Below are 26,230 nucleotides of genomic sequence, written 5' to 3'. Positions count from 1 at the left end.
TGTATAGTCAGTTAGACAGTTCTTTAAAAACCACAAACATCTCAAATACGTTTAGTCAATGTAATTAAGTGGATTGCGGCACAGGACTACAATTTTTATGATATACTCCAGGGTATGCAGTGAATCCAACACAAAATATTTTTCTAATTTCTCCTTTATGCTTACTGTAATTTTTATTTTGTATACCTTTATTATTGTTATTTTCTACTGCAAATCTGTAAATTCACAATTTGTTAGCCATTTAAACAAACTTTGTCAAGTTGGGCGACAAATTGTAAATTGCAAATGTAAAAAAATATATATAAAAAAATCTTCATATATGTAAATTATTTCTTCTAGATTCTCTTCTCTTCAATATAAAAAAATATGTTTGTATGTACACATGTAAATCTTAATAATAAATAAATTAAAGAACAAACATTTTATTACAATATAGTTTGTCCAAATGTTTGGAGACAAAAGACTGGATTTCCCCCCGTCGGGAGTCATTAAGATTAGCAAATTACAACAGGGATGGAGAATACCTTACATAAAGGAATATGGAAGTCGTAAATGCCTAGACTTCCATATTCCCTTATTTAATGTATTCTCCATCCCTGTTGTAATTTGATAGTACATTTTAGTGTTTGGTCCAGTTTTTAATATTCGATTACGAGTGAAAAATAATTTAATCTTTTTGATACACTATCAAAATATTTACAACCAAAATTGTTCCTCCAGGCATAATGAAAACAATCCTCCCACGTTGTACTAAAGATGTTTTTCCTTCATATCGGACCCTCGAGCATTGGCGAACGTAAACATGGCTAAAAATAAAAATAATTGATGCAACCGATGCGCCAGTGCATATCATAACAAAACACGAGGGAGAAAATAGCCTAGTCATCAAAACAGTAAACAGTACTGCATGACGAGGGGTGCATTACTTGCAGTAATTTTATGCAAGTAATGTTTGCATCTGTGTCTTGTAATGGAAGGTCGGAGAAACAATAAAATCTTAGAACGGCACGTGGATAAAGAGCCTGTTTATCGAAATAAGTTGTCCACCTCGCCTCGCGTCGTTTTATTTATTAATTAATATACACGCCCTACGGGCTTTTACATTTATGTGCAGCAGTGAAACATAAGTATGTACATTTAGTTAAAATTAAAGATAACACAAGAAAAACTGAACGATACAATAATAAGTCAAAATAAGGAAATGTACCAACATAGGTATATACGAGTATATGAAAAGATATTCTATTTACTTACATATTGAATATCTATACTTATAATTATAACGGACTCAGTATTGATGTAGACATTTTTAACTGCACGTTGCATTTGTACAGAAAATTTCTTCATGGGGTCGATTATTTGGGATAGTTGCTGAATGTGCATCTTGAGTGGTTTATGCTATGTATATGTGCCGCATGTAATGTATATGTTTGTGTATGTTTTATATGTGCGTTCATGTGTGTGCGTGGATGGCTCGGAGTGTACTTTCGGTATTTTAATTTATTACCTCCACGGAAAACGCAAATGTCAACAATTATTCTTTTCTCACTTAAAATTCTTATTTATTTATTTTTTTGTCACATTTAATGTTTATATCTTTTTAATTTATGAAAACTTAATTGGTCTTTTTATGTTAAAAAATTGTTGTTTTAATACTTATTTTGTATGACTGTATGTTTTCTGAATAAAATAAAATAAAATAAAATTAAAACCTATACACATACATACACATGCACATGCATACATACATACACACATATACATACATGCATGCTTACATATATAAATATACATACACATAAGTATATATGTACATTATTTTGAGATACACGAAAAAAAATATTGAATAAAGAACAATATTAAGAAATTTTATTCAGATTAATTTCTAACCTTTTGAATACTTAACCTATAATTATATAAAAACAGACGAAATATATCAACTTTACCATACTTGTCACCTAGCCGGTGTAGTCTAGGTTTGGGGAATTGTAATAATAATTACATTAATAATAATAAATTTTATTCGAAATGGATCGGACGGGTGGTGCAACATTCGACCAGTCATATAACTATTACAAAGTAATTAGAAATAAAAAAAGATTGAGAAATACACAACTCATGTGATAAATGAAATATATTTAAAAAAAAAAAAAATATTCAAATATTCAATAAAAAACCAACAAGAATTTTAATATAGTAAATCTAAAATGTTTGTAGAACATGTAAATAACTATATTAAGCGTCCTGTTTCAATGCTGTCACAATCTCGATTCCCAGCAGTGTTCCACCAATTGGCTAATTATGATGTTTGGGCTTGGTTTTCCCCTGCAGTTTAAGGCCTGTTGCTGTCGCAGCAGCCCTTCCCAGTGAGGTCTAGCAGCAGCAAACAACCCACTCGCGCAAGAATGTCGGGAGAGCTTGTGTAGGGCTCTACAACTTATTCTACGATTTACTCTAATTACTGGGTATTTAAATTTTCTTATTTTATTACGTTTAAATTGTATCGCTTATTTTTTTTGTGTTTTGAATGTCATGAATATATATTTCTATTTTCTAGAGTCTATTTTTTAAAATCAAAAGCTTTGTTCCAATAAAGGGAAAAAAAAATGTATGAAGCCTATGTAAAAACTAAAATATGTTATATGCAACTACTATGGGGAACAGGAAATTAAAATGACATAAACACACTACAAAGACAGCAAAATAAAATATGAAAGTTAGTATATGACCTTCTCTATCTAACAGCAGCTAAAGAACTTTTTGAACAAACTAAACAAATAAATGTAACTGAACTCTTTAAATTAGAATCTTTAAAATGTATTCATAAATTAGCCACTGATGTAATTGTAGACGAAGAATTAAAACTTGAAAAAAACTGTAGTAAACGTGAACACAATACGAGAATATCAGAAAAATATCATATACAATCTTTTGAAACGAGAAAAGGACAATCGAGACTTATAAACCATGGACTGAAATTATACAATAAACTACCAGACAAAACTAAACAAAAGACTCAGACGACCTTTACAAAAGATGTTTAAAATATTATTATTAACAGTAGAATGTGAATTTTAAAAGTAAAAATATTTTGTTAAATGTATGTAACCCGTAAGGGTTTATCAATGAAATTTAAATAAAAAAAAAAAAAAAAAATTGTTTTGTACATAAACGTGTTAAATAAATGAATTTAAATTTCATACCGAAAAACATCAAATTTTTTTTCGGTATTCAATTGCAAATTTGATTTGTATAATTTATTGACGTTCGCAGGAGATCCTATGACAAATCTTATGCGATTTTTTTTTACATATTAATATTGTTACTATTATTTTTTGTTATTAATAAAACATTAAACAATAAATAAAGTGGTACACAGATGGTAAAATAAAGCACGTATAATTCTTAAATAATATCACACTGACAAGTAAAATAATATCATTTTAACAAGGGCAAAAAGTATGTTAGATTGTTAATTTCGAATTAAAAATAATAATCAGAATTTATGAAAACTGAGAAACTACAAAATTGTTTTAAAAAAGGGCGCACGTTTATAAAACCAACCCGATGATGGAGAAGGGTGTGTCATGTTTTGATTCTTTAGATGATGGGCCAATCAATGGATTACTTCTTCTTGCTGCTGCTCGCGCACGCCTTACAATAAAGTTTGTGCAACGTCATCAAAACAGAGCATTACTTATTTTTCTCTGGCCAATGAACCTGATGAAGGATCCACGTTTCTGTCAAAACAACCCTCGAGAGATCGTCAATCCAGGAATTCGTTGGAAGTGTTAGAAAGCTCTGAAACGATGGCAAACTAGGAGTAAATAAAAATATTTTTGATTTGTTTTGAATGGTAACTACTATTTTTTTAAGTCTTATTGGATATGTAACTGTAGAGTGTTAAAAAATAATAATATTAGTCTAATTCTCTAGATCACATTCTCATTTTAAAAGCAACACGAAATAAAAAATAAAATTTGAGTCTTGCGCCATTTTGTTCCTTGATTTATAAACACATGTTTCAAATAAAAGTTGCCAATTTTCCTACCTCCTAGTTTAAAAAAAGCTAAATAAATGTGTGTAATAGTATTATGACAGTTTTTCATATTTTTACAGGTAGGATTTATTTATCATTTGGTAAATTACAAGAGTATTAAAACACACCCATACAGCATTGAATGTACACATTTTTTATAGTAAATTTTATTTCTATGATAAAAGGTTGACATTTTGTGCTGTCACAGATTTTTTGGAAAGACTTGTATTAACAATTTAAGGAGTACGGACATAAAATTATAATTGTGATTTTTTCTTAAATTTAAAGATAATATTTTTTAATGTAACAGACAATATAATCAAAATTATTTTAGTCACCGCACACAATAAACTAAACATGATTTTTATTTCTTCTAATAACTTCGACAGTGAAGATAAAAACCATGTCAAATTAATGTAATACATATGTATTGATACAGATTCATACAAATCAGACCAAAGGATTCATTCACATCAGGATTGTGTGATAAAATTGGTATAATATTTGGGCCATAATTTAAAATATAATATTGTGCAATGCTGTAAGGGACAAAAGAAAAAATGTTTAAGAGAGGGAAAATAAAAAGAAAATTAAGGATATTAAATATTATTTTTTTTTAATACTGATAGTTTATATATTTTGAAGTAGCTATTGGGCGAGAAAAAATCAAATATTTAAAATTAAAAAAGTACAAAAATCACGTATCAAAATTACTAACTACAAACTCAGTAGGAACCATAAAAATACTGAATGAAACTTTTTATGTATATGTGAAGATACCTATACCTACACCTAATGATTTCCAACTAAAACTTAGAAAAACACTTGTATTTTTTGTTAGCATAGCGATGTGGTAACATATCTTCTTCTTCTTATGGTTCCTCTCCCCGATGGAGGTTGGAAATCATCATTGCGATTCTTACTTTATTGGCAGCTGCCCTGAACAAGGACTGAGTGCTGCAATGGAACCAGTCGCGCAAGTTTTTAAGCCAAGAGATGCGCCTTCTACCTGCACTGCGTCTCCCTTCAATCTTTCCCTGTCGAATGACTTATTTAATTGAAATTTTATATTTTTCGCCTCTCATCACATGCCCAAAGTACTCAAGTTTTCTTTTCTTTATAGTCTTCAGTACCTCTTTATCTTTTTTTTTTTTGGTAACATATATTGAGTCGAATTATAGACTCCGTATGCGCCTGCTGCATAAAAAAGTAAAATGATTTATCATTAAAAATGGTCAACACATAGCAAATAGCAGACCTTAACAACTTTTCGAATTCGTCGTTTTGTAATACTATAGCTGATCTAACAGGAGTCCGAGCGGTTATAAGACACGGGGGCGGCGTAAGCAAATGAAAGCAAAAGCGAATCATACCAAAAATGGACATTTCAAATACATGTCACCATTTATTGTGAACAACGGGGCCTCCTTTGTTTACGATAATTATAATATCTAATACAGAAAAACAAAATCAAGTTGGGATAAGTCAGCCTCATAGCGTAATTATTAGCGCATTTGTCTATCATTCTTGAGGCCTCGTGTTCGACTCCTGGCAGGGTCGAAATTTATCCATAAATTAGCCACTAATGTAATTGTAGACGAAGAACTAAAACTAATAAAAAATTGTAGTCAACATGGACATAATACGAGAATATCAGACAAATACCATATACAACTTTCTAAAACAAGACAAGGACAATCAAGACTAATGAACCAGGGACTGAAATTATACAATAAACTACCAGACAAAACTAAACAAAAGACTCAGACAAACTTTACAAAAGATGTAAAAAATATTATTTTGAACAACAGAGTATAAATGAAAAATGTATATATTATTTTATGTAAAATGAATGTTATAATCCGTAAGGGTTTATAAATAAATTTTCAAATAAAAAAAAAAATATTAGTTTTAGTGATGGTTAACACTCCAATATTCTACTGTCCCAGGATTGTTGGTACCTGAAGCGTTTGAATGATCACCTTACCTTTTATGTAACAAAAATGATCTTGATGTCCGTCGATTGGAGTGCCAATGTAGTAGCATATGCACCACCGGTTACATCCAGGGAAATGATGGTGAGTTCCAATTTCAATTGATTTATTTATATGTATGCATGATCATTGCAAAACATTACATCTCAATTCATACGTCAATTTTAAAAAGTCTATAAAATTAGATTACCTACATACAAATAACACAGGCAGGGCCGGATTCAGAGGTGTGCATACCTACCTTCACCTTGACGGTATAGTTGAAGATAAATTCCCTCTAGCGATTACGAAGATACACTACTGACCCCCCCCCTCAAGTTTTCGGTAGGTACATCGATATGATACAGTAGGAAGCGTACGTCACGGTACATATATCTATGTACTAAAATGACATAGCTTCAGTATGACGTCATAGTTGAACGTTAAATTCTCCCAACCGATTACGAAGATACACTACCGATCCCTCGCCATCAAGTTTTAAAGTAAGTACATCGGTTTGAATCGACGGGTCTAGAACCCCTCGATGCGTTTATCTACTAATTAAAAGTGACAAAAATGTTGTTCCACCGAGCGATTTTCGCTCTTATTACGGTTTATTTAAATTTGTAATCATTCTTAGGTTGGCACTTTTTTTCATAAAAACCTATTAAATTAGTTGATTTTATTTATTTATTTATTTATTTATTTAAAGAAAACAACAGCCATTACAACAAAAAATACAGTATATACAAATAAACCAAAATTTTAGGCCAATTATAGTTTTCTATATAAAAACTAAATAGAATGTAAAAAAATTAAAAAAAAGCGTACCTGTATTAAGCCACTCCGTATCATATCACTTGCAAAAAATAAAAAAAATAATAATAACTAAAAGTACAAAATTTAATTTATTATTATAATTCTTAAATAATTTTTAAAAAAAAATCATTTTACGGATCCCCACGGAGTAGCTTCAGATCAGCTTTTCCTCTTAGACATAAATACAAATGTACAAGTATATAACAAATTACAAATGTTAAATAGATAGTACTGATTAAGTTAAATGATTATTATCTGCAATTATAGCCTTGGCATTTTTCTTATAGTTAATTAAAGTTAGAAAATATATATCAATTTCAAAAAAATGTTTGTTATAACTATTTAAGATTCTGGGAAAAGGTGCATTCTTGTTGTTATTTGTGCTTGATCTTCCAACATGAAACAATTGCTGTAGCCGAGTTGTGCGCTGAGGGATACGAATTTTAATTTTCTCGAGAAGTTGGGGACAATCTAATTTGTTATTTACTATTTTGTAAAGGAAGACGGTATCAGATATAGTTCTTCTGGATTGTAAGGTTTCAATATTGTGATATAGTACAGCTTCTTCATAGTTATTAAAATGTTCATTTTGTCGATAGTTTAGATGCTTCATAAAATTTTTTTGAATCCTTTCAATTCTTAAAATGTATTTGGAGTATTGAGGAGACCAGACTGTAAAGCAATATTCAAGAATACTGCGGACATGTGCAAAATATAATATTTTTTGAATTCAAATTAAATTCTGACATAACTGTCAGTTTTGTGAACAAGCGGCAAGATGCAAAAAATATTGTCGCTAGATTCTGCTCTATTAACATACAAAAGTATCTAGGCGTAGAAAGTTGCCACTACGAAAAAATAATTACATTATCTTTTTGAGTGTGCGTACCGAGAGTCGGTATTGTCATCGCTCAGTAGATAAATACAGACAATCGTTAAGTATACCGTATTGGTAATTCTCAAAAGTTATTTAAAAATCATGTTCAAGCGAGCATGTTTTGCTTGAATTGGGATTTATTGGAGTTTATACTCGCATTGAAGTAGGCACTTTTTATAACAGAGGCGAATTTTAAAATGTAAATGAGAACTATTTTAAATGTCAATGAAGTAAGGAACGCGGACTAAAATTTCGGGGTCATTCATTGGTTCTCTTCGACATCGATCATATGGTGCCGAGATGACAAGTAGATAGAACATACCGAGGAAGATACAGATATTACAGAAGTTATGTATACCGTCTCGATACGTTCAGATGAAGATGGCGTTCATTATTGAGGCCCTAGGGCCCGATTACAATGGGAAGTTGTCATTTATCTACAAAGTAATATTTAGTTTTCTGTATGAAAAGCAAAATATGCATACATTTTTTTCTCCTAAAGATATTCAATTATAGAATACCGACGAAGATATTTCAAATGTTCATGCAAATATAATCATTTTCGTACACAAATCGCTCGAACGTGGCGAGATCACGGATCAACCAACGGCCGCAAACGCAGTAAAACAATACGCCGCCGCGAGCAAAATTAAAATTCGATTAAATTTAAATTACCAAGTTTTGAAATCGTAATTTTTTTTTTTTTAATAAGTACAATTTATGTGGGGGCCCCGGGCAGTTGCCCCGGTTGCCCTCCCTTAAATCCAGCGATGCACGTAGGTTTATAAAAAACGTTAATAAAAAAAGAAAAATTGTACCTCAGGGTAGTTTTTTGATACCTCTCTGAAGAGGTTAAAAATATTTATTTCCAAACTTATGAAAGAATTTTGTCCAATAATAAATTATGGAACTACAGTCTTCAGTTATTTTATTATGATTAATTATAAAATGTTACTGAGCAATCGCTAATTCTATTAGTTGAGTAACGAAATCTTCATTTCGAGCGTGCTCATTATGTTAATTATTTGATTTCCATCTAATACTGCAATGTAAGCCAAAAATCAAATCAATATAACCCACCACAATAGCGACTTATCGACTACGTACACACAAGTATGCGTATCTCCTGAGTCGGGAAATTGAAGACATCCTAATATAAGGAGGTAGGCGTGTTCTCCGATTGGCTGCTTGGTCTGTAACCAAGTCCAGTGGGCGTGATCATGCCACGCACCGCCCCCGCCCTCCCGGGTAGGCGGGACTCGTTTAAAGGACCATAAAGGATATTTAATTAAGGACATCATAAAATGAGACATTCAGGTACCTATTCGAGAATTAACGTACTTTGAAGTTACCTACTTTTGCGAATAAAAATTAAAAGTTTTTTATTTAATGTTAATTTAATGCTACCTCTTTATTACACATGATTTAGATTGCGGTCCCATGTTAGTGTTACATACCTACCTAATGCGAGATGCGAGGTTCGAATCCCGCCTTGACTTTTTGAAGAAAAAAAATCAATCATACATATCCTGTCTGTGGGTACAATGATTTAATCAGTTTTTAACAAGATACCACATACATACTGATACATACATGCACACATACATGGATGTATTACACGCAAATACTTGCATACACATATATAAATAATACACAATGTTTTTAGTGCAAAAAAAACACAAACTAACATGTTTTGCTAGCAATTTAGCTAAAGTTATCAAGTAAATCTCCTTTCATGACCTACTTTAAATCATATATTTTAAAAGTGTGATCGGTTTAGCTTCTCGTGTCTTTCACATCAATAATAAATACATTGTATGGTATAGGAGCGATGAAAAGTGCATAAGTCTGTCCTAGTCTAGTTTTACTGTGAGATACTTTGATTTTAAGGTTTAGCCTTAAACTGGTTTGATTAGTTATAAATAAGTTTTTTCGCTTGGGTACAAATTTTAAAACCTGATTGCAATACTATTTCTTATATCCATGATTTCAGTATCTTTAAATAATAAGTAGGAGGGATAAATAGTGGGGTTTTTATGCATGCTTTTAAGTATTATTTTAATATCAATTTTAATTGTTTTGTGCATTTGTTTAAGGCTCCACCCCTTCCAACTTGATTGATTTGTTCTAATAACGTGTCAGTAGAAAAATTATCCAAAAGTTGAAATATTTCAAAAATTTTAACAACTCATTTATTAATTTCCATGTTTAAAAAACAAATCCATTTCTTTATGATACCACAAGTAGTAGTATCCTCGACTCCGGACCACGGATCAAAGCCAAAATTTTGAATCTGAATAGCATTTTTGACCCAGTTATTGAAGGCTATTTAAAAACGATTATAAAAACTAAACATAATTAGGTTAATAATTTCTCAAAACATGTCCTGTGTCGGATAAATAATTTATTTAACTGTTATTTAAGTGAACTAGAACCCGAACCCCGATCGATCGATGGCTTCTATCAGGTAAAAGTGGTGAAAAGGGGCAGGGATAAATTGACCTCGTAGTAAAGTGGTCGGCGCAATCACCTACAATACTTGAAGTTGTGGATTCGATTCTGCACCGCATATTTTACTGTCCCTGGACTGGTAGTCGAGGTGTAATACTGATTATCTTACCTTTAGTAATAGACGATCAAGACACACTGCATCTGATGCTTGATGTTGAAAGGGAACAACAATGATGAAACCATAGCTCAAATATTTCTAAGAAAATATATGAATCGGATTTGGTCCCTTGGCCGATTAAATTCCAAACAAATTCAACAGATTTTGGAATGCTTCGGCAAAAGAAAAATAGCAGTGTGTTAAATTGGCATTAAAACGAATTATAGATGCAAATATTCATGTTACACTGTACCATGCGCGAGATATTTCGCTTGTGACATTTAAGATGAATTTCAGTCTTACTTTTCTTCGTACAAAGGTATTTCCGATTTTTTTCCCTGGATTATGGTACTATAGCTATGATTCGCCCATTATGGATATTTACAACTGTCGAGTCTCAATAGGGAAATATCACATACATACTACAAATACCGATAAAAATATATGAAATGGATTAAGAATAATTAATTGTATTTTCGAATTCAATATCGATATTGTGGAGAAATGTTTTCATACATAAATGTAAAAAAGAAATTTAATAAAAATTCGTTGCTAGAAAAACGCAACATGCTTGGCCTTGGTAGTTGTGACATCAAGATTCGTGACAATGTTCTTAACAAATTCGAATAATAAGGAACAAATAAACATGAATCGTGACGTATTAGGGGCGTGGCCAATGGAATGACCGTTTTTGCGGGAATTCAAAATTACAAATTAAAAAATATTTTTTTACGCTACTAATAATTAGCAAATTTTTTTACAGTATTTCATAGACCATTATTTTTGAAAATTAAAAAAAAAACGTGATATTTTCCTATTGTCTTACCTTTTTGATATTTTTTTTGTTATGGGAGATAGAACCATTCTAAAACCTAAAAAAGGACACAGTTTTATCTGCTGTCTTCCGATGTGCGGTATACAAATATGATAAACAATTGTGAAAAACGGAAAAAATACCTCCACAGAAATTGTTATTTTGCTGCTTTTTTGAAAAAAAAAACATAAAAAATGGTTAGGTTTTGTGATACGGAAAACGGGACAGCGATCCGTCGATTTTGTCGATTTCATTTATGAAAAATCAGTCAGTCGTACAATTGTCTTTTCGGACTATACCTATCAGAGAGGCATCTGCAAAAAAGCGATAAAAAGACAATGTGCAAATACCTATTCGTCAAAATTCTTACCTACCCCATATCCCCTTTAAAGGGGTGGTAATCGCACCGCGCAGCCTTTGAATAATAGCAGAGGTTTGAAGTTCAAATCATACTCCGGATTTCTTTTAAGATTATTTTCGGTAAGTCTGTCTAAAAAATGGTATTAAAAATTCAAGTGAATACTGTTAGTATTGGCTAGTATCTTGGGCTCACGGATCAAAGGCCCGTGGTTCAAATCCCACTCTACCCAACTTGATTCCCATTTTCTAATAGTGAATTTTTTACAACTCATTGAAAATGACCCTCAAAATGAAATATTTGGGTAAATCATAAGAACGCAAATATTTATTTAAAAAATAAAAATAGCGTATTTATAACATATTATAAGGGTAAATATAAAAAAAAGTAATCACTCGTTTTTAAACAAATTGGATGACTACTAAATAAAAAATGTCTGCAGGTAAAGTCCATAAAATTTTTATTGATTTTTCTAAGAACTGTGATGTTCTTTAAATCCATAATGCGTAAACTGCTAACGACGACTAATTATTCTTAATCATTCTACATGATTATTTTCATCGTTGCTGAGGAGTGGACAAGGTTTGCAGATGTATTTCGTCCCGGAGTAGAAAAATTTAGAGAGTAGTAGACTATACTCGAGGGGAAGTTGCGCAACTCCACTTACCTGATGATGTGTTGAGGCGTGATGTGGCGCTGGAATCTTCCGGTGAAGCAGGGGGTCGTGTGACCCTGGCAAAGCTTATGACTAGAGCTTGCGGTATAGGTAGACCCTAGCACAGCTCCATTGTAAATAATGTTTGTTGGGAGCGCTTAACTTGGGTATCGTAAGCTAGGAACTAGTGATTTAATGTATTGACAGACACTCTTACGCGTGATTATTGTTGCGTGGAGTTGCGCTAGGAAAAATGGGACACGTACCTTGTAAAACGGAAATAAATCTAAAAAAATCGTAATTCAGGTAAATAAGTCATGTCTGTCGATGTATACTGGCTTTACTTGGCACTGTTTATGTTTATTTATTCATTTATTTGTACATTTTATCATAATTACAACTTTTTGTTCACTTTGCCTAGCTAACAAGGGTACATAGCCCGTTCCAAGCTAGACATTTTAATACATGAAATGGTTTACTAATTAAAAGGAAGCACAGTCTAATAAAATATAAACTTACTCGTATACACATTTTGGTACATATACATAAATACACACATGTACACATATACATACATATATACACATATATATAAACATACAAACATATACACAAACATATACATACATAGATTCACACACATGTACATACGCCCATGTGCATACACATACATAGTAGTTTTATTCTAGACCAAACGTTTCTAGATCATTTTAATTTATTTGTTTTGAAGGGAATTCCTGGCGTCCTGGTAGATGATATTTAAACCAAGTAATAATTTATTGTATAATATAATGGATAATTTTAAATATTTCGTGATGTTTTTCGATTTTTTTACAGTTTACGACAGAGTTTTTATTAAAATAACTGTTAAATAATTTCTACAATACATTTTTATAATCAGATAATCTTTAGTACACAGAGATCAAAAAATATTATAAAATTGAAAATAAATTGGAGTGTTAAGGAAAAATATATTAAACCCTTATTAATGTGAGAAGATTCTACCGAGTTACATGATCTAGTAGGAGGCTTGAGTGATTATATTTTTTTCTCTATAAATACGAGTCAAATATGCATATGTAATATTTACTTTTTTATCTACTTTTTACAAGCAATATTTCAGATTGTTTATTTAATTGATGAGAATATATAAAAGTGATGTTTTTTTTTTGGAAAACATAATATTTCGATTAGATGACACGTTCAAAAATCAAAAATAATGACTTCCTACCTCGTATTTTTAATTTGTAATCATATTTTTTTTTAAATGTTTTGATTTTGAAAATATTTTTGTATTTATATTGTTTTTTTTTTCTATTTATATTTTTCTACTACAAACTATAATTAATAATAAAAATAATGTGACCTCACTGGGGTTACCCGTGCCGAAGACACTGGACAATATACTTTTCGAAATGTTTTTACGTTAGAGAATAAACAAAGAAGACTAACATTATAAACAGAGATAACTAACAAAATATTATCAGTTTTAAAAACTAGGTAAATGTGAACATTTGTATTATTTATATTACAAAACGCACAATGAAAATAACAAAAACCTAACATAAGCTATATACTTGTGGAGCGGTTGATTCAATATTGGTTTGAGCGACTGAGACAATCCATTTTACTTCTACCTAGCTCCACTATCCATTTTTTCATAGCCTTTTTAAACATTTTCTCGTCACTTATTGTTTTAATAGATAGTAGAAGTAGGTTATAGATTTTAATAGAATAATACTCAAAATCCCTTTGTGCGAAAGTGGTATTAATTTGTATTTGTTTAAGTTGTCTTTGTGTTGAGGATCTAGTGATTATATTATTTGTTTGTGATGTATTGTAGAGGTTACGTCTTTCATTTGAGTAAGAGAAGTTTTTGAATCTGTAAGGAGTATTGTTTTAGCGTATAATTGTTTTGGTGTCATAAGTTGTGATTTGTGGAATATTTCTTCAGTAGATGTCTGTATCGGAACTCTGAGTATTATTTTAACTATGGATTTTTGTGCAACAAATACACTTTTTAAAACGGTGTCACTCGCATCATCTCAACAGTTAAGGTACAACTATATATTTAAATTTTATTTGTTCATTTAAATACATAATCTTTTAATATCACTGTTAAATTTGTTTTATTTGAATTTAACAAATCGATTGAACGCCGCAAAGTTTTGCAGATCGCAGTTATGTCTGGAGTTAATAAAACCCTGATCCCGAAATAGAGAGAGCCACAAAACAAATTATTTTATCATAAACAAATTACACAAAGATAAAATGCTCATCTGATGATGATGATTCCTCCTTTCCGCACCCAGTGGTGCATAGTGCACTGCATCGGTAAAACAAATGCAGCATTTTTTAATAGTCTGGTCTCTGAAGGTAAGGTGATCAGTCCTACGCTTCAGGTGCCAGTCCAGGAACAATACAATGTTGTAGTGTAAACAACATATTAAAATCGATATTTTACATCCACTCTACCAAAAATACAACCCCGGACCAATATGGTAGGTGAAGACGCTAACCACTACATTACGTGGTGGACTTGTCTTTATTCGATTTTAACACAATACTGAGAGTAGTCATCGAGTCGAAAACACTCGTTCAGTGTTCTGGTTCTATTTCATACACATAACTGTATTCTGCATCAGCCTGGATGCAAAGAGGAATAAACTGGTAATAGCATTAGTATTTTTTAATGTAATAGTAATACTAATTCAGCTAAATTAAAAAGTATTTTCATGCATTTATATATTTATTTAAGTTTTAAAATTATTTTGAGATTTTATCTATCGTTTGCTTACTTAACATTCTTTAATAAATGAATTTTCAGTAGATTTAAATGTACTTTTCCTTGTGATTCGTTAAAATGGGCGTTTTTCTGTGATCGTAGAACCCGAATACTTCCGAACCTTTAAGAAAAAATCCGAATCGCTTTTCTCTTTCTACGAAGTACAACCACCCACCTATTTTGTATGTACATAGAAGGTGGGTCCAGATACTCATACCGGCATTTTCATCCCTTTCTGGTTCACATTTTCAGTAGCGAGGTTTCCACGCTCGCAACTGCACGTGCTTAGGGGTGGATTTCAGGATCAGGAGTGAAAAATCTTTCGTGAAATTACAGTGATAAGAGACAGTTGACAGTTCCAGTGATAAGTTTTTAAAACAACAAAAAAATTAAATAAAATATATCACATTTACTGACAAATATGACCATGGAAGAAAACATACGCTGAATGAAAAAGACGTTGGTTTTATAAATCGGTAAGTAGCATTGACGATACTTTATCCGAACGTTTTATGATAGATACAAATTATAAAATTTGAATACTGTTAAAAAGGTTTTCAGAAATAAATCGTCTAACAGGCAAATCATGGCATAGTGAAAATGATTTTACAGAAGTAAGAAAGCTTATAAACAAATGCTAGAATAAAAACGTAATACATTTAAATCTTGACCGTAAATTAGGTTTTATAAAATAAAATGGATATTGATGTTGTTTTCGCTTTTTTGCAATGAATTACAAATCGAAAATTTACTGTGAGTTTAGTGAACGAAAAGGAAGAAAAATTCGTAACATATGCATAATTAATTGTTTGGATAGTCCTAATGTTCATTTTTTAAATACAAATATGTATCAAACTGTCATTTTAATTATTTAAAAAAATGACATTTGTATTGGTTTTTTTTAGTCTATTAGAAAGTACCAATCAAACGCTTTTCTTTAGTTTTACAATAAATAAAATTATTAATAGAAAAGTAGAGCCGTATTAGCCTAAATGAGCACCAATAACAATCGGAATAATTGATTTTAGGGCTTAAAAAAAATAGTAAAAATATTTAATAAAAGTACTGCATTACATGAAATACACTTTGAATTTATAATTTTTTTCGTTTTTTTGCGTAACGGTTTAGTTTTGGAATTAAATAAAAAACGTTATTATTATATAAAAGGAGTGAGAATGCTCATATTGAAATATGAATACCAAAAAATTTTAAGCTGAGCAGGAGATATTATAAATTTAAGTCTTTTGAATTTAGTTGTATCTCGACATTAATACTGAGTATTCGATAAAGAAAAAATAAATTGAACATTGTTTTTGATTTTTTTTATTTCAGAAAATTTAGTAAAAAATCATGGAACACATTTTAACCACACTGGTAATATAAATGTAAAGAGATAAATAAAGTTGATAAAAACGGTAATTTGGTTAGACCAGATTAATTTCAACCTTATAAATATTAGAAATTTGGTTTAAACGTATTCAAGATTCAAAACAACATTGATATTTGATAACATAATTTTGAGTGTATCATTTTTAACTATTTATATATTGACACCAGCATAATTACACAAATTTAAGCAATACAAATCAAGTAACAACGGATAACTATACCAATTCAGGAAATCAGATATATAAAATGTTTTCTTACCCGTGGTAAGAGTATTAAATTGGAAGGCGAAGTTTTTTGAAAATGCATGATAAATTATTTTTTTTATAAAAAACGTATGACTTTCAACGACGTCATTAGTTCTACAAATCAACCAATGATAGTGTGTTGTGATAGATTTACGATTTTTGGGAAGGCAACACACCAATCAGAACAACTCACCGAAGAGCACTAGTGACATCACGCGAGATTAACTTATACTTTAAAAAATGGTATTGATGATAATACGATACGTGAAAATAAAAATTTAAGATTTCTAGTCTACTAACAATTTTTTTTTTTAAAACCAATGATCCTCATTACGGGTTACACATAGGAACAATAATATTTAAATAAAAAAAAACATAACATGCAGTTCACTAGAAGTTAAGGGAAATGGGATTAAAAAGATGAAATGGGAAAATGTGCCAAGAAGAGAGTATGAAACATGTAGGAAGAGGAAGTGAAAATAAAATAATATAAACAATTAAAATTAATAATGATATTTATTGAAAATAAAACATGTATGTATGATTATATATTCTACATGATATTATATAAATACGTACAGTAAACATGATTTATGTGCGATCCCGGTAGAGATCAATTATCACGTACTAACTATGCCGGTGCGTGGTGCTTAAAATTCTCAAATGTAAAATTAAAACAGTGATATAAGAAAAGTTGCGACCCCTATCTCATAACTCACCCCTTCTCACGTATCATAAAGCACACGTAGGGCCAATAACTCACGGCACCTCGCCTTAGACCTCTGCCGGGGTGAAAAATATCAAATCATCTTTAAAAGTTAACGGGGACGTGGCTATAAAATGCCAGGTAGGTTGCTTGCAATTTAAATAAAACAAAGATATCTGAATACACAGTAGGCCCTCGGTTTTTCTTAGTCCTTATAACCGGGTCACGGATAAAAAGGCGCTTCTATTTGATGTGTGTTGAAGGCACTATCAGTTCATAAAACTGGGATTTTAAAAACAGTGTTAACTTAACCATGGCATTTTTTTTTTCTTTTTCAGAAACATTTTTACTATTCATACACCCGACAGCGGACTCAAAACATAATTAGGAAATTCAGCCCTTCGGTAAAATGAATTTAAAAAAGGTTTTCTTGGGTGCGGTAAAAATTAGAGCAATACGACGAAAGTTAGTGAAAATGTATGAAAAAAATAATTTTATAAAAACCAACTACTTTGAACGACGTCACTAGTTCATATAATTCTGGCGATGATAAGAGAGTTGTGAAAGATTTACAGATCACGGTACGTCAACGGACCAATCGGCAGAACTGACCGATAAGAAGTGGAAGAGAACTTGAGACGTCACACACGGAGTAATTTCATAAATACAAAACTTCAAAAAAATCATAGCGCTGAAAATACGGTATATAAAATTAAAAAAAAAAAATTGGTCAGTTCAATGACAAATAAAAAAAAACCCACTAAACTTCCTCGTTGTGCAAACTTCACACTATTTTGAAAAATTATAGTTTTTTGTTTTTAATTTGAAGGCGTTTTTCTGCTCATACCATAAAATTAGAAATTTTATACCCAAAGTAGACGGATTAATTTTTAATAAATCATACACTAAAACATTTTTTTTCTATTTTTACGAGATGCGCATGCTTGATAAGTAATCGCTCAACGCGTAGCGACCAAACCGACAGCGCGCAGCGCCTTAAAAAAATGTACGGATCATACTTTTCTTAAGATAAAAACGACGCGATGCTACTCAAGCTACATGTACATATCGACTGGGTTCAGGACAAAGGCTTTTAACCACATTTGTGGGAAAAGCAGTTTCCAAATGTGTTTTTAACCAATGACATAGGATTTATACATATTCTAGCAATTAGTATTTAATCCACAAACACCTTTTCATGTAACCCTATTGCCAGAATGTGTATTAAACCCACTTAATGGTTAAAAACTTAATAAAACTAATAAAACAATTTTGGTTGGAATTGCGGTTTGAAGCCTTTATCCTGAACTCAGTCAAAATTATTATTTTTACTGATATAAGCGTGATAAAGGTTAATCACAAACCATATTTTAACACTACACTATATCTAGAATTAAGTATATGGGTATGTACCGAAAGCAATTTGAACCTTACTGACACAATTAAAATCAGGATACGAATCAAGACAGAGTAGGAATAAACAAGACCCGTTTTGCAATAGATTTTTTTTTAGTTGAAGATTTGAATATTAACATAATTTTTAATACTGATCATGAATCATGATCGTTCTCAAAAGAGTTGAGATTTATTGAATATCGGGAATAATAATACCCCAAAATAACAATAAAATGATTAAAATGTAATAGTTTCTACCGTGTCATAAAAATATTGATACAATAGCCATAACTAAGTTTTTTATGTTTCTTTTCTACAAGTCCATGATTTCATAAAAAATAAATTAATAAATATATTTTTTTCATATATATACATTTATATATACAATATATATATATACAATATACATTTCTCATTTTTTCTCAAGAATAATAATAACTACGCGCAGTTTAATCATTTATTTTTTAGTATTTATAAATGCCTAAATGTCCATATTTCTCTCTTACTGGGGTTTCCCGGCTCTTTTCAGATATGTCAAAAATAATTTGTCTAAAGTATTTTGAGTTTGTTCAAATGTTTGTAGACAAGGGCTGGATTTCACCCCCAAGGGAGTAATTAAAATATTTATATTTTATGAGCTAGATTTTATAGAAGGGAATAAGGAAGTTTTGGCATTTACAGGGCTTATGACTTGTATTCGTTTGCTGGTTTAAACCAGTTTGCTTTTAAAGCTCGTATGACATAAATACGAGCTTTCATTTGTGTTTTAAACTTGTGGAAGAAAGCTTCGAATCTAACAGGATTGCAGAAGGTAGCGGAGATCCTTGTTTCTCATATTAAGAACACCGACTTGCCTAAAGCTGTATGGCACCTATGCAAAATATCATATTAAAGATGTTGTAGCAATGGCTTAAGGGCGATTGTTTTGTAACTTGTTAACCATTTCCTTCTTTAGAGCTTGTTCTTAGGGTCGACTACTTAATCTGGCATTCCTCTTCGCGCGATTCCCGCCATACGCGAACCTTTAGCAACCCATATTTTCCCCGCCCGTCCCGCCAATTTAACCTTCTGCTGTTCATGCTTTCTTGGTTTATACCTCATTGGTGAAATTTAAACATGTTTAAGGGAAGATAAGGAGGGGGATTAAGCAGATGAAATAGTTATCTGTTATTTCTTCCGGTGTGTAATACAAAAAAAACCCAGGAAATGTTTTGTTTGAATAACGCTCATTTTAAACATGAATTTTATCTTGAATTTAATGTACAATATGCATCTATTAAATAATTTACAAAAATTGATGGTATATTATCACAAATTATTGTAAAACAAATTGTTTTCTTTTAAATACGTAAAATCCCCATGGGCGAATATATTTTTTTCTGTGATATTCTTGATTCATTTATACAAAACCGACCCCATTAAAAAAAACGATTAAGCCTTTTTAGCTAAATGATAAAATCACGGTCTTTCGGGTGTAAAAATGCTCGGGAAATTATTTGCATAATGTAGGATGGGTGTTAGGACATAAATATTTAAAATATACAAGTTAAACCGCCACAAGCAAAGACATAATCCCGAAAATTAATTCGTTTATCACCCCGAGAGTGTTTTGGGGCGCATTTATCTCCATTATCCCTGGATAAAATCCTCATACTTCAAACCCTATCCAACTTCACTTAATAAATACACGCATGCAAAATAGTATCAGGGTAGCATGAAACTTTAGCGGTGGAAGTAATACATGCAAAACGTGTCTCGGTTTGGCGCCATATGACGCTTTGAGAAAAAATATTAAAATATTTGTTTTCAGATGTATTCATTGATTAAAGATATTCATTTCACTTTTACTGATTAAAATAAACACTTTTCTTTTTTAATGTTTTTTTTTATGAATAAAAAATGGGAAAAATTTCAATTAAACACACCACAGATCAATTTTAAGGAATGAATTATAGAACAAAGTAAATGATAATAATTATGGCATTCCTAATATTATTCATTTCATAAACATAATTTTAAAAATTTCAGGGCAATAATATTAATCAGATTATTTCTCACATAAAAATAAAATAGACGACTTTCAAAGCGAATCAATTTGTTGTTATGATTTAGAATTGTTTTTTCCTTCGAGAACAAATTTGAACAATATAATATCTAGGTATTATTTTTTGTAAATTCATGACAGTGTTTTTTTATAATCAATCTTCTATATTCTGAACACAAAAACATGTAAGAAAAAATGTTACAGCAATAAAGTACACAGGTTTCGCCAAACGAAGCATTGGCGATCTAAATTTTCCATCAATTTCCGTTTCGTTTAGCTGTTTAAAAAATGAAAGTATTTTTTTTAATTTAGGAAACTCCTCTACCTTTTTTTATCTATTAAAAGTGTGAACGTTTACGCTACATATAATTACGTCTCTTGTAAACTATGCAGATTCATATTTCATTAAATTCTAGAATAAATTCAGGAACGCAGAAAAAATAAGTTCTTTATGTCATAATGATATTTAGTTGCTTTTAAGAATCCAGTAATTAATATTTGTATAGGTACGCAATTTGGTGTTCATAACTTCTCTCCCACAACCGAACACAAGAATATTTAATTGAGTTTAAAGCTTTGACTTGAGCTCGTTTTCGTGAAATTCATAATTGATGCTCATTAATTAATCAAAGCCTGAACCGCGGTTCAAGATTTGCTCGATGAATAATAAATATTTTTGTAACCTGAAAGACAAAACAAGAGAAAATTATAATTGATAACGTAATTATAGATATCTACGAAACTACCTACCTCGTACCTGCCCTATAATATTCTAAGTGAATTTATTTTACGAACGTCTATCTTAAAATAAATGGGCAGGTAGATAGTTTTTATTTTTCATTAAGTCCTCTCTCTCCTTGGTTTAGTTTGTTTTGGCACGATCAAAATTCGAACAACATCTGTATCAGGAGCGCATATTTTGCAGAAGGATAAATGTAAACAGGATTTCATACCAAGAGCTTCCGAGCTTTCAGAGGGGGACATGATGCCTTTACATTCCGAAGCGCGCTCGCCTTGTTCCTTTGCAACCCAGCCTTATATAAGATCGCATTTAAAAATACATGATTTATTTATTACTCTTTTTTACAATTTGTTTCAGATAAATTAAAGCTGAGTTTGTGGGTAAAGAGGGACAGTTATAACACAAAAAAGAAAATACCTATCGCATCGTAAGTATTCATTTATAATATTTATCTGCCTATTTTTTGTTTCGTTGATTTTTTTACGAATCTCCTTCAAAGTATCTACTGATTTCACTTTTGAAATAAGAAAATCATGAGTATTCATTTATCTTATTTTATTATATTCCCCTCGAAATCTAGTTAGAAAGCGTGAGGGCAAATTGAGTAATCAGTAAAATAAATATTGCGGCACAAGTAACAGAAAAGCGAAGAAAATTAATTTAGAAAACAAATATTATCTTATACCAAATTATTTACATATTTTAATCAACAACACAGTCTTTCATTCGGTCTTAATTTTAAACACGTTGGATCAATATATAAAAATTATTATTCCATACAAGGAAGGTTTTAATTATGTTATTTTGCAATCGCTTTCGCTTTTCGTTAAAGCTCACTTCGTCTGGCTCAACAAGTAATAATTTATTACCGAGAGCCGACAGGATACATAAAAAACATTAACAACCTTCCATTAAATGGATATTCTGCAAAATTCAAACAACAACTGTATCCGGAAAACATAATACGCGAGTAGGAAGTTCCCGCGAATGAAAACGTTTTCACTTACAACCTACAGAAACGAAATGTTTGTGTATTTGTCTGTTTGTGTGTATATGTTTGACTGTAATATACAGCCAGGGATGTTAAATCTGGTGAAAAAAATGTTTTTCCACCAGATAACATAGACAGCGATTAGGGCCCGATTTCTAATGGGAATTTAAAATTTATCTTCAATTTTATCTACAAAGTAAAATTTAGTTTTCTTTATGCAAAATAGAATATGTGTACATTTTTTTTTCTAAACATGTTCGATTACAGGTTACCTATGAAGATACTTTTAATGATAACTAATTTTCAAACAAATATACACATTTTTTTACATAAATATCGATCTTGGTTTATACCGTCTCGATATGTACCGATGAAGGTAGCGTTCATAATCGCGGCGCTGATATGCCATTCGGCAATAAATATGTACATTCAAGCATTGGAAATAAAACAAAAAAAATATTGCATATAACAAAACATTAATCGTAATGTAAGATTTAAATGTTGAAAAAAAACTGATTAATAATGATGTTACTGAACACTTGTAAAAAAACCTTTCAATATCGTCGGATGGATTTCCTTCGACGATAAGGTGGTAGCTATTTCAATGTTGTTTATAATATGTGACCATTATTTTATTGCCCTTGTTTATGTCTTTGCTACACAGTTTCATGTTCTTTTTGTCCAGTTTCTTGTACATATGTTTCTTCATATAACTGTTGTAAATGGCGTAGGTCGTATATTTAATAAATTTCTCTTTATAAATCAGTCATCATTTTAAACATAATAATAGTTTTCTTATTCTGGCAAAATTTCATAATGGGGAAATATCACATACTACGAATAATGATAATAATATATGAAATAATATTGTGGAAAAATGTTTTCATGCATAAATGTAAAAAAGAAATTTAATAAAAATTCGTTGCTTGAAAAATGCCACATGTTTGGCCTTGGTAGTTGTGACGTTAAGATTCTTGATAATAATTTCAACAAATTTGAATGGTCAGCAACAAATAAACATGAATCGTTACGCATTAAGGGCGTGGCCAATGGAATGTCTTTCTAAAAATATTTTTTATGCTACTAATAAATGGCAAAATTGTTTTTTCTTTACTGAACAGTATTTCATAGACTTTTGTCACTTTGAAAATATAAAAAAAGTTAGATTTCCCCATATTTTTTTTGTGAACTTGACCAAAATAAATTATTGGTTGAACGGTGAAAACTAATTGATTCATTCTTAGAATATGCAGGTGTAAACGTGTTTTCAATTTGCAATTTACAATGTCTGGCTGGGAACAACGCTCTACTAATACCATCAGTGAGCGTAGCCGTAGCAGACTGTGGGTTCAATATCCCACCCCTCATCTATGTTCTCCTGGTAAAAGCGTTCATCTCTTGTGGAACACGTCGTCGAATAAACAAAGCCTTCCAAAGAGGCTTTATTTTCTATTTATTTAACTCAAGGCAAATTCCATTAAAGTTTCCTAAAAAAATATAGCAACTGGGTATTCAGTCAGACGTTGAAAAAACATTTGCGTAAATGATTTACTTTTCTGAAATGAAAAAAAATCCACCGAGTTTCTAAAAATTAAAAAAAAAACTGTACCGCTTTAATGTGTTTCTGTATTTTTTTATTGATCTTCTATCTTCATACGTATTTCTAAATAAGTATTTGTTAATTTGCTCATTCAAATAATGTTAGTAGAAACCATAAGGAATTTTAATAAATTCAAAATTCTCTTCTTAAAAATCTGTCAGTCTCTGTGAACTAAAAATTGCACAACAACCATACCCGGAGCGCAGAAACACACAGAGGTAAAATGTAAACAAGCAAGCACAATAAGGGGTGAATACGGGGGGATTGAAGGGGGCTGTTGTTGTGTGGAGGGATACAGGGGGGAGCGATGCTATGTCAAGGTTACTACGGGATAGAACGAGAAAGGAGATTTTATTTGGTATGCTCCCATACATTTTGTAGGGACAGCAGTAAACGGTGGATTTAAAACAATTTAAGCCGTTAAGAAATGCTTATTGTTAGAAACTACAATTATTTGGCCTGATTTCATATTAATTAAATAACTTTTATTTTGTTTCAGACTTCTCAAGCATCATGAAGAGTACCCAGCCTCCGCAAAGGACAAAAAAACAGAATCACGCCAATATACCATGCCCCATAGAAAATTGTGCGAAATTTACTTATGGGAAACTGCCTGACCATTTAACCAAACGGCATGGCCTAACAGGAGAAGAACGAGAAATTGTAAATGAGAGACAACGTAAAAGGTTTTTTAATGGCGAATTGTGTCAAGTAAAATTTTTGAAAGAATCCGCGATCATGGATTTATGGGGAGACATTTATAACGACCCAAATATAAAAAGGAAAATTCACGAAGGTTACGCCATGGTCAAAATACGAATAATACCAATAACCGCAACAACCAACAGGACAACACCACTAACAGAGCAAGATGCAAATATTCTGACTAATTATAATGCGAGGACCGTCACCAAACAACCGAAAACCATTAAAAGAAAAAGTCAACCTGAAGAAGTTGATGATGAAAATGAATCGATCACTCGTAGCACCTCTAGTAAACAAAGAAGAACATCTTGCGAATCAACTTCAACCGATGGGGAAGAAAATAATAACCTAATTCAAACACCTAGTGAAATAAAGGAAATAAACGCCACCGAACCGCCTCCCGCGAAACGTGATACATCTTCGAGCGAATCGGATAGCAGCAATTACTCCTATGAAATAGTTTCCAGGCAACCAGAAGCAACCGGAGATGAAAGATTACAAGACTTGTTGAATGCAAAGTTAGACGATAAGTACAAATATATAATCAACGACATGAAGAAGTCAATGACGATGGGAAGGACATTAAGCTCCAAGAAACAGCGGACTTACCGTACGTACAAAAGGTACGCCAAGCGTCTTATTGTATACCTTCAGAAGCAAAACCCATGCTCAGCAGATGACATCGACGATTTACTTGGAAAACAAAAATACGTGTCTATGTTCATGGAGGCGATGAACAACTATTTTAAGCCAAAAACAGTACGGAACTATATCATTGCGTGTATCAAGCTCTTGGATTCAAGGTTATTCCTGATCGAAACTGACCCACTTTGCAAGGAAAAGGTGGCGCAGCTGACTCTAGTTTACAATTTAATGCACACTTATCTAGTGGAGTGCATGAAACTACTACCCAAAAAGATCAGACCGGCAAAAGAGTTGAATAGTAATTGTATAGCAAACACGGAAACGAAATCTCAAAAGGAATTATTACGAAATGAATATTCATTATTTTGCTAAAAATGTTTCTGCGTTTATTTTGCGCTAACGAAATAACTTCTTTGAAAGAAGACAAATGTTACCATTACTTGTTTTTAACAAAAACTTTTTTAATCTGACCATCATACATGTACAAAAAAAACTAATATTCTTTTGTTAAGTTTATTTTGTAAATCTTATTACTAATTTTATGCTTATGTTTTTACAATACATATTATGTAAAATAGTATTAATTACGAAGCAATACTTAATAACATTTATGAATGAAATGTTTATGATTTTTTTTGGAAATCAGATTATTTATAAATTTCTGAACCCATGTATAAAAAATAAAATAACTGTCATTGTGTATTAAGTATTTATTTGATTTGTTTTCCTACTACATCATAGATTCCATATGCAAATAAAATAGATTTTGTAAATACATAAAAACTAAAATATGGAATACAAAACAAACAAATTATATAATTAACGTAATAATTAAGTAAT

The 26,230-nt window shown here is 31.0% G+C and overlaps 1 protein-coding gene and 1 long non-coding RNA gene across 2 annotated transcripts; both read left to right on the top strand.

Moving 5' to 3' along the window:
• The first annotated feature begins 3,733 nt into the window (after positions 1 to 3,733).
• Positions 3,734 to 15,196, top strand: LOC148274722 (uncharacterized). Its single transcript, XR_015824220.1, has 3 exons — positions 3,734 to 3,856; positions 5,989 to 6,117; positions 15,181 to 15,196. It is a non-coding gene; the product is annotated as an uncharacterized LOC148274722 (long non-coding RNA).
• Positions 15,193 to 26,096, top strand: LOC148274721 (uncharacterized). The gene is made up of 3 exons (XM_088236747.1): positions 15,193 to 15,404; positions 21,807 to 21,876; positions 24,540 to 26,096. The coding sequence occupies exon 3, from the start codon at positions 24,554 to 24,556 to the stop codon at positions 25,760 to 25,762; it is 1,209 nt and encodes a 402-aa protein (XP_088092873.1). The 5' UTR covers positions 15,193 to 15,404; positions 21,807 to 21,876; positions 24,540 to 24,553; the 3' UTR covers positions 25,763 to 26,096.
• Positions 26,097 to 26,230: the final 134 nt, after the last annotated feature.

The sequence above is a fragment of the Micrasema longulum genome, unplaced genomic scaffold (genome assembly GCF_059751315.1).
Source record: "Micrasema longulum isolate JH-2025_06_02 unplaced genomic scaffold, ASM5975131v1 h1tg001601l, whole genome shotgun sequence".
NCBI classification, from domain to species: domain Eukaryota; kingdom Metazoa; phylum Arthropoda; class Insecta; order Trichoptera; family Brachycentridae; genus Micrasema; species Micrasema longulum.
Note: the sequence above shows the minus strand (reverse complement) of the source record. Positions and strands in the feature narration are given on the sequence as shown.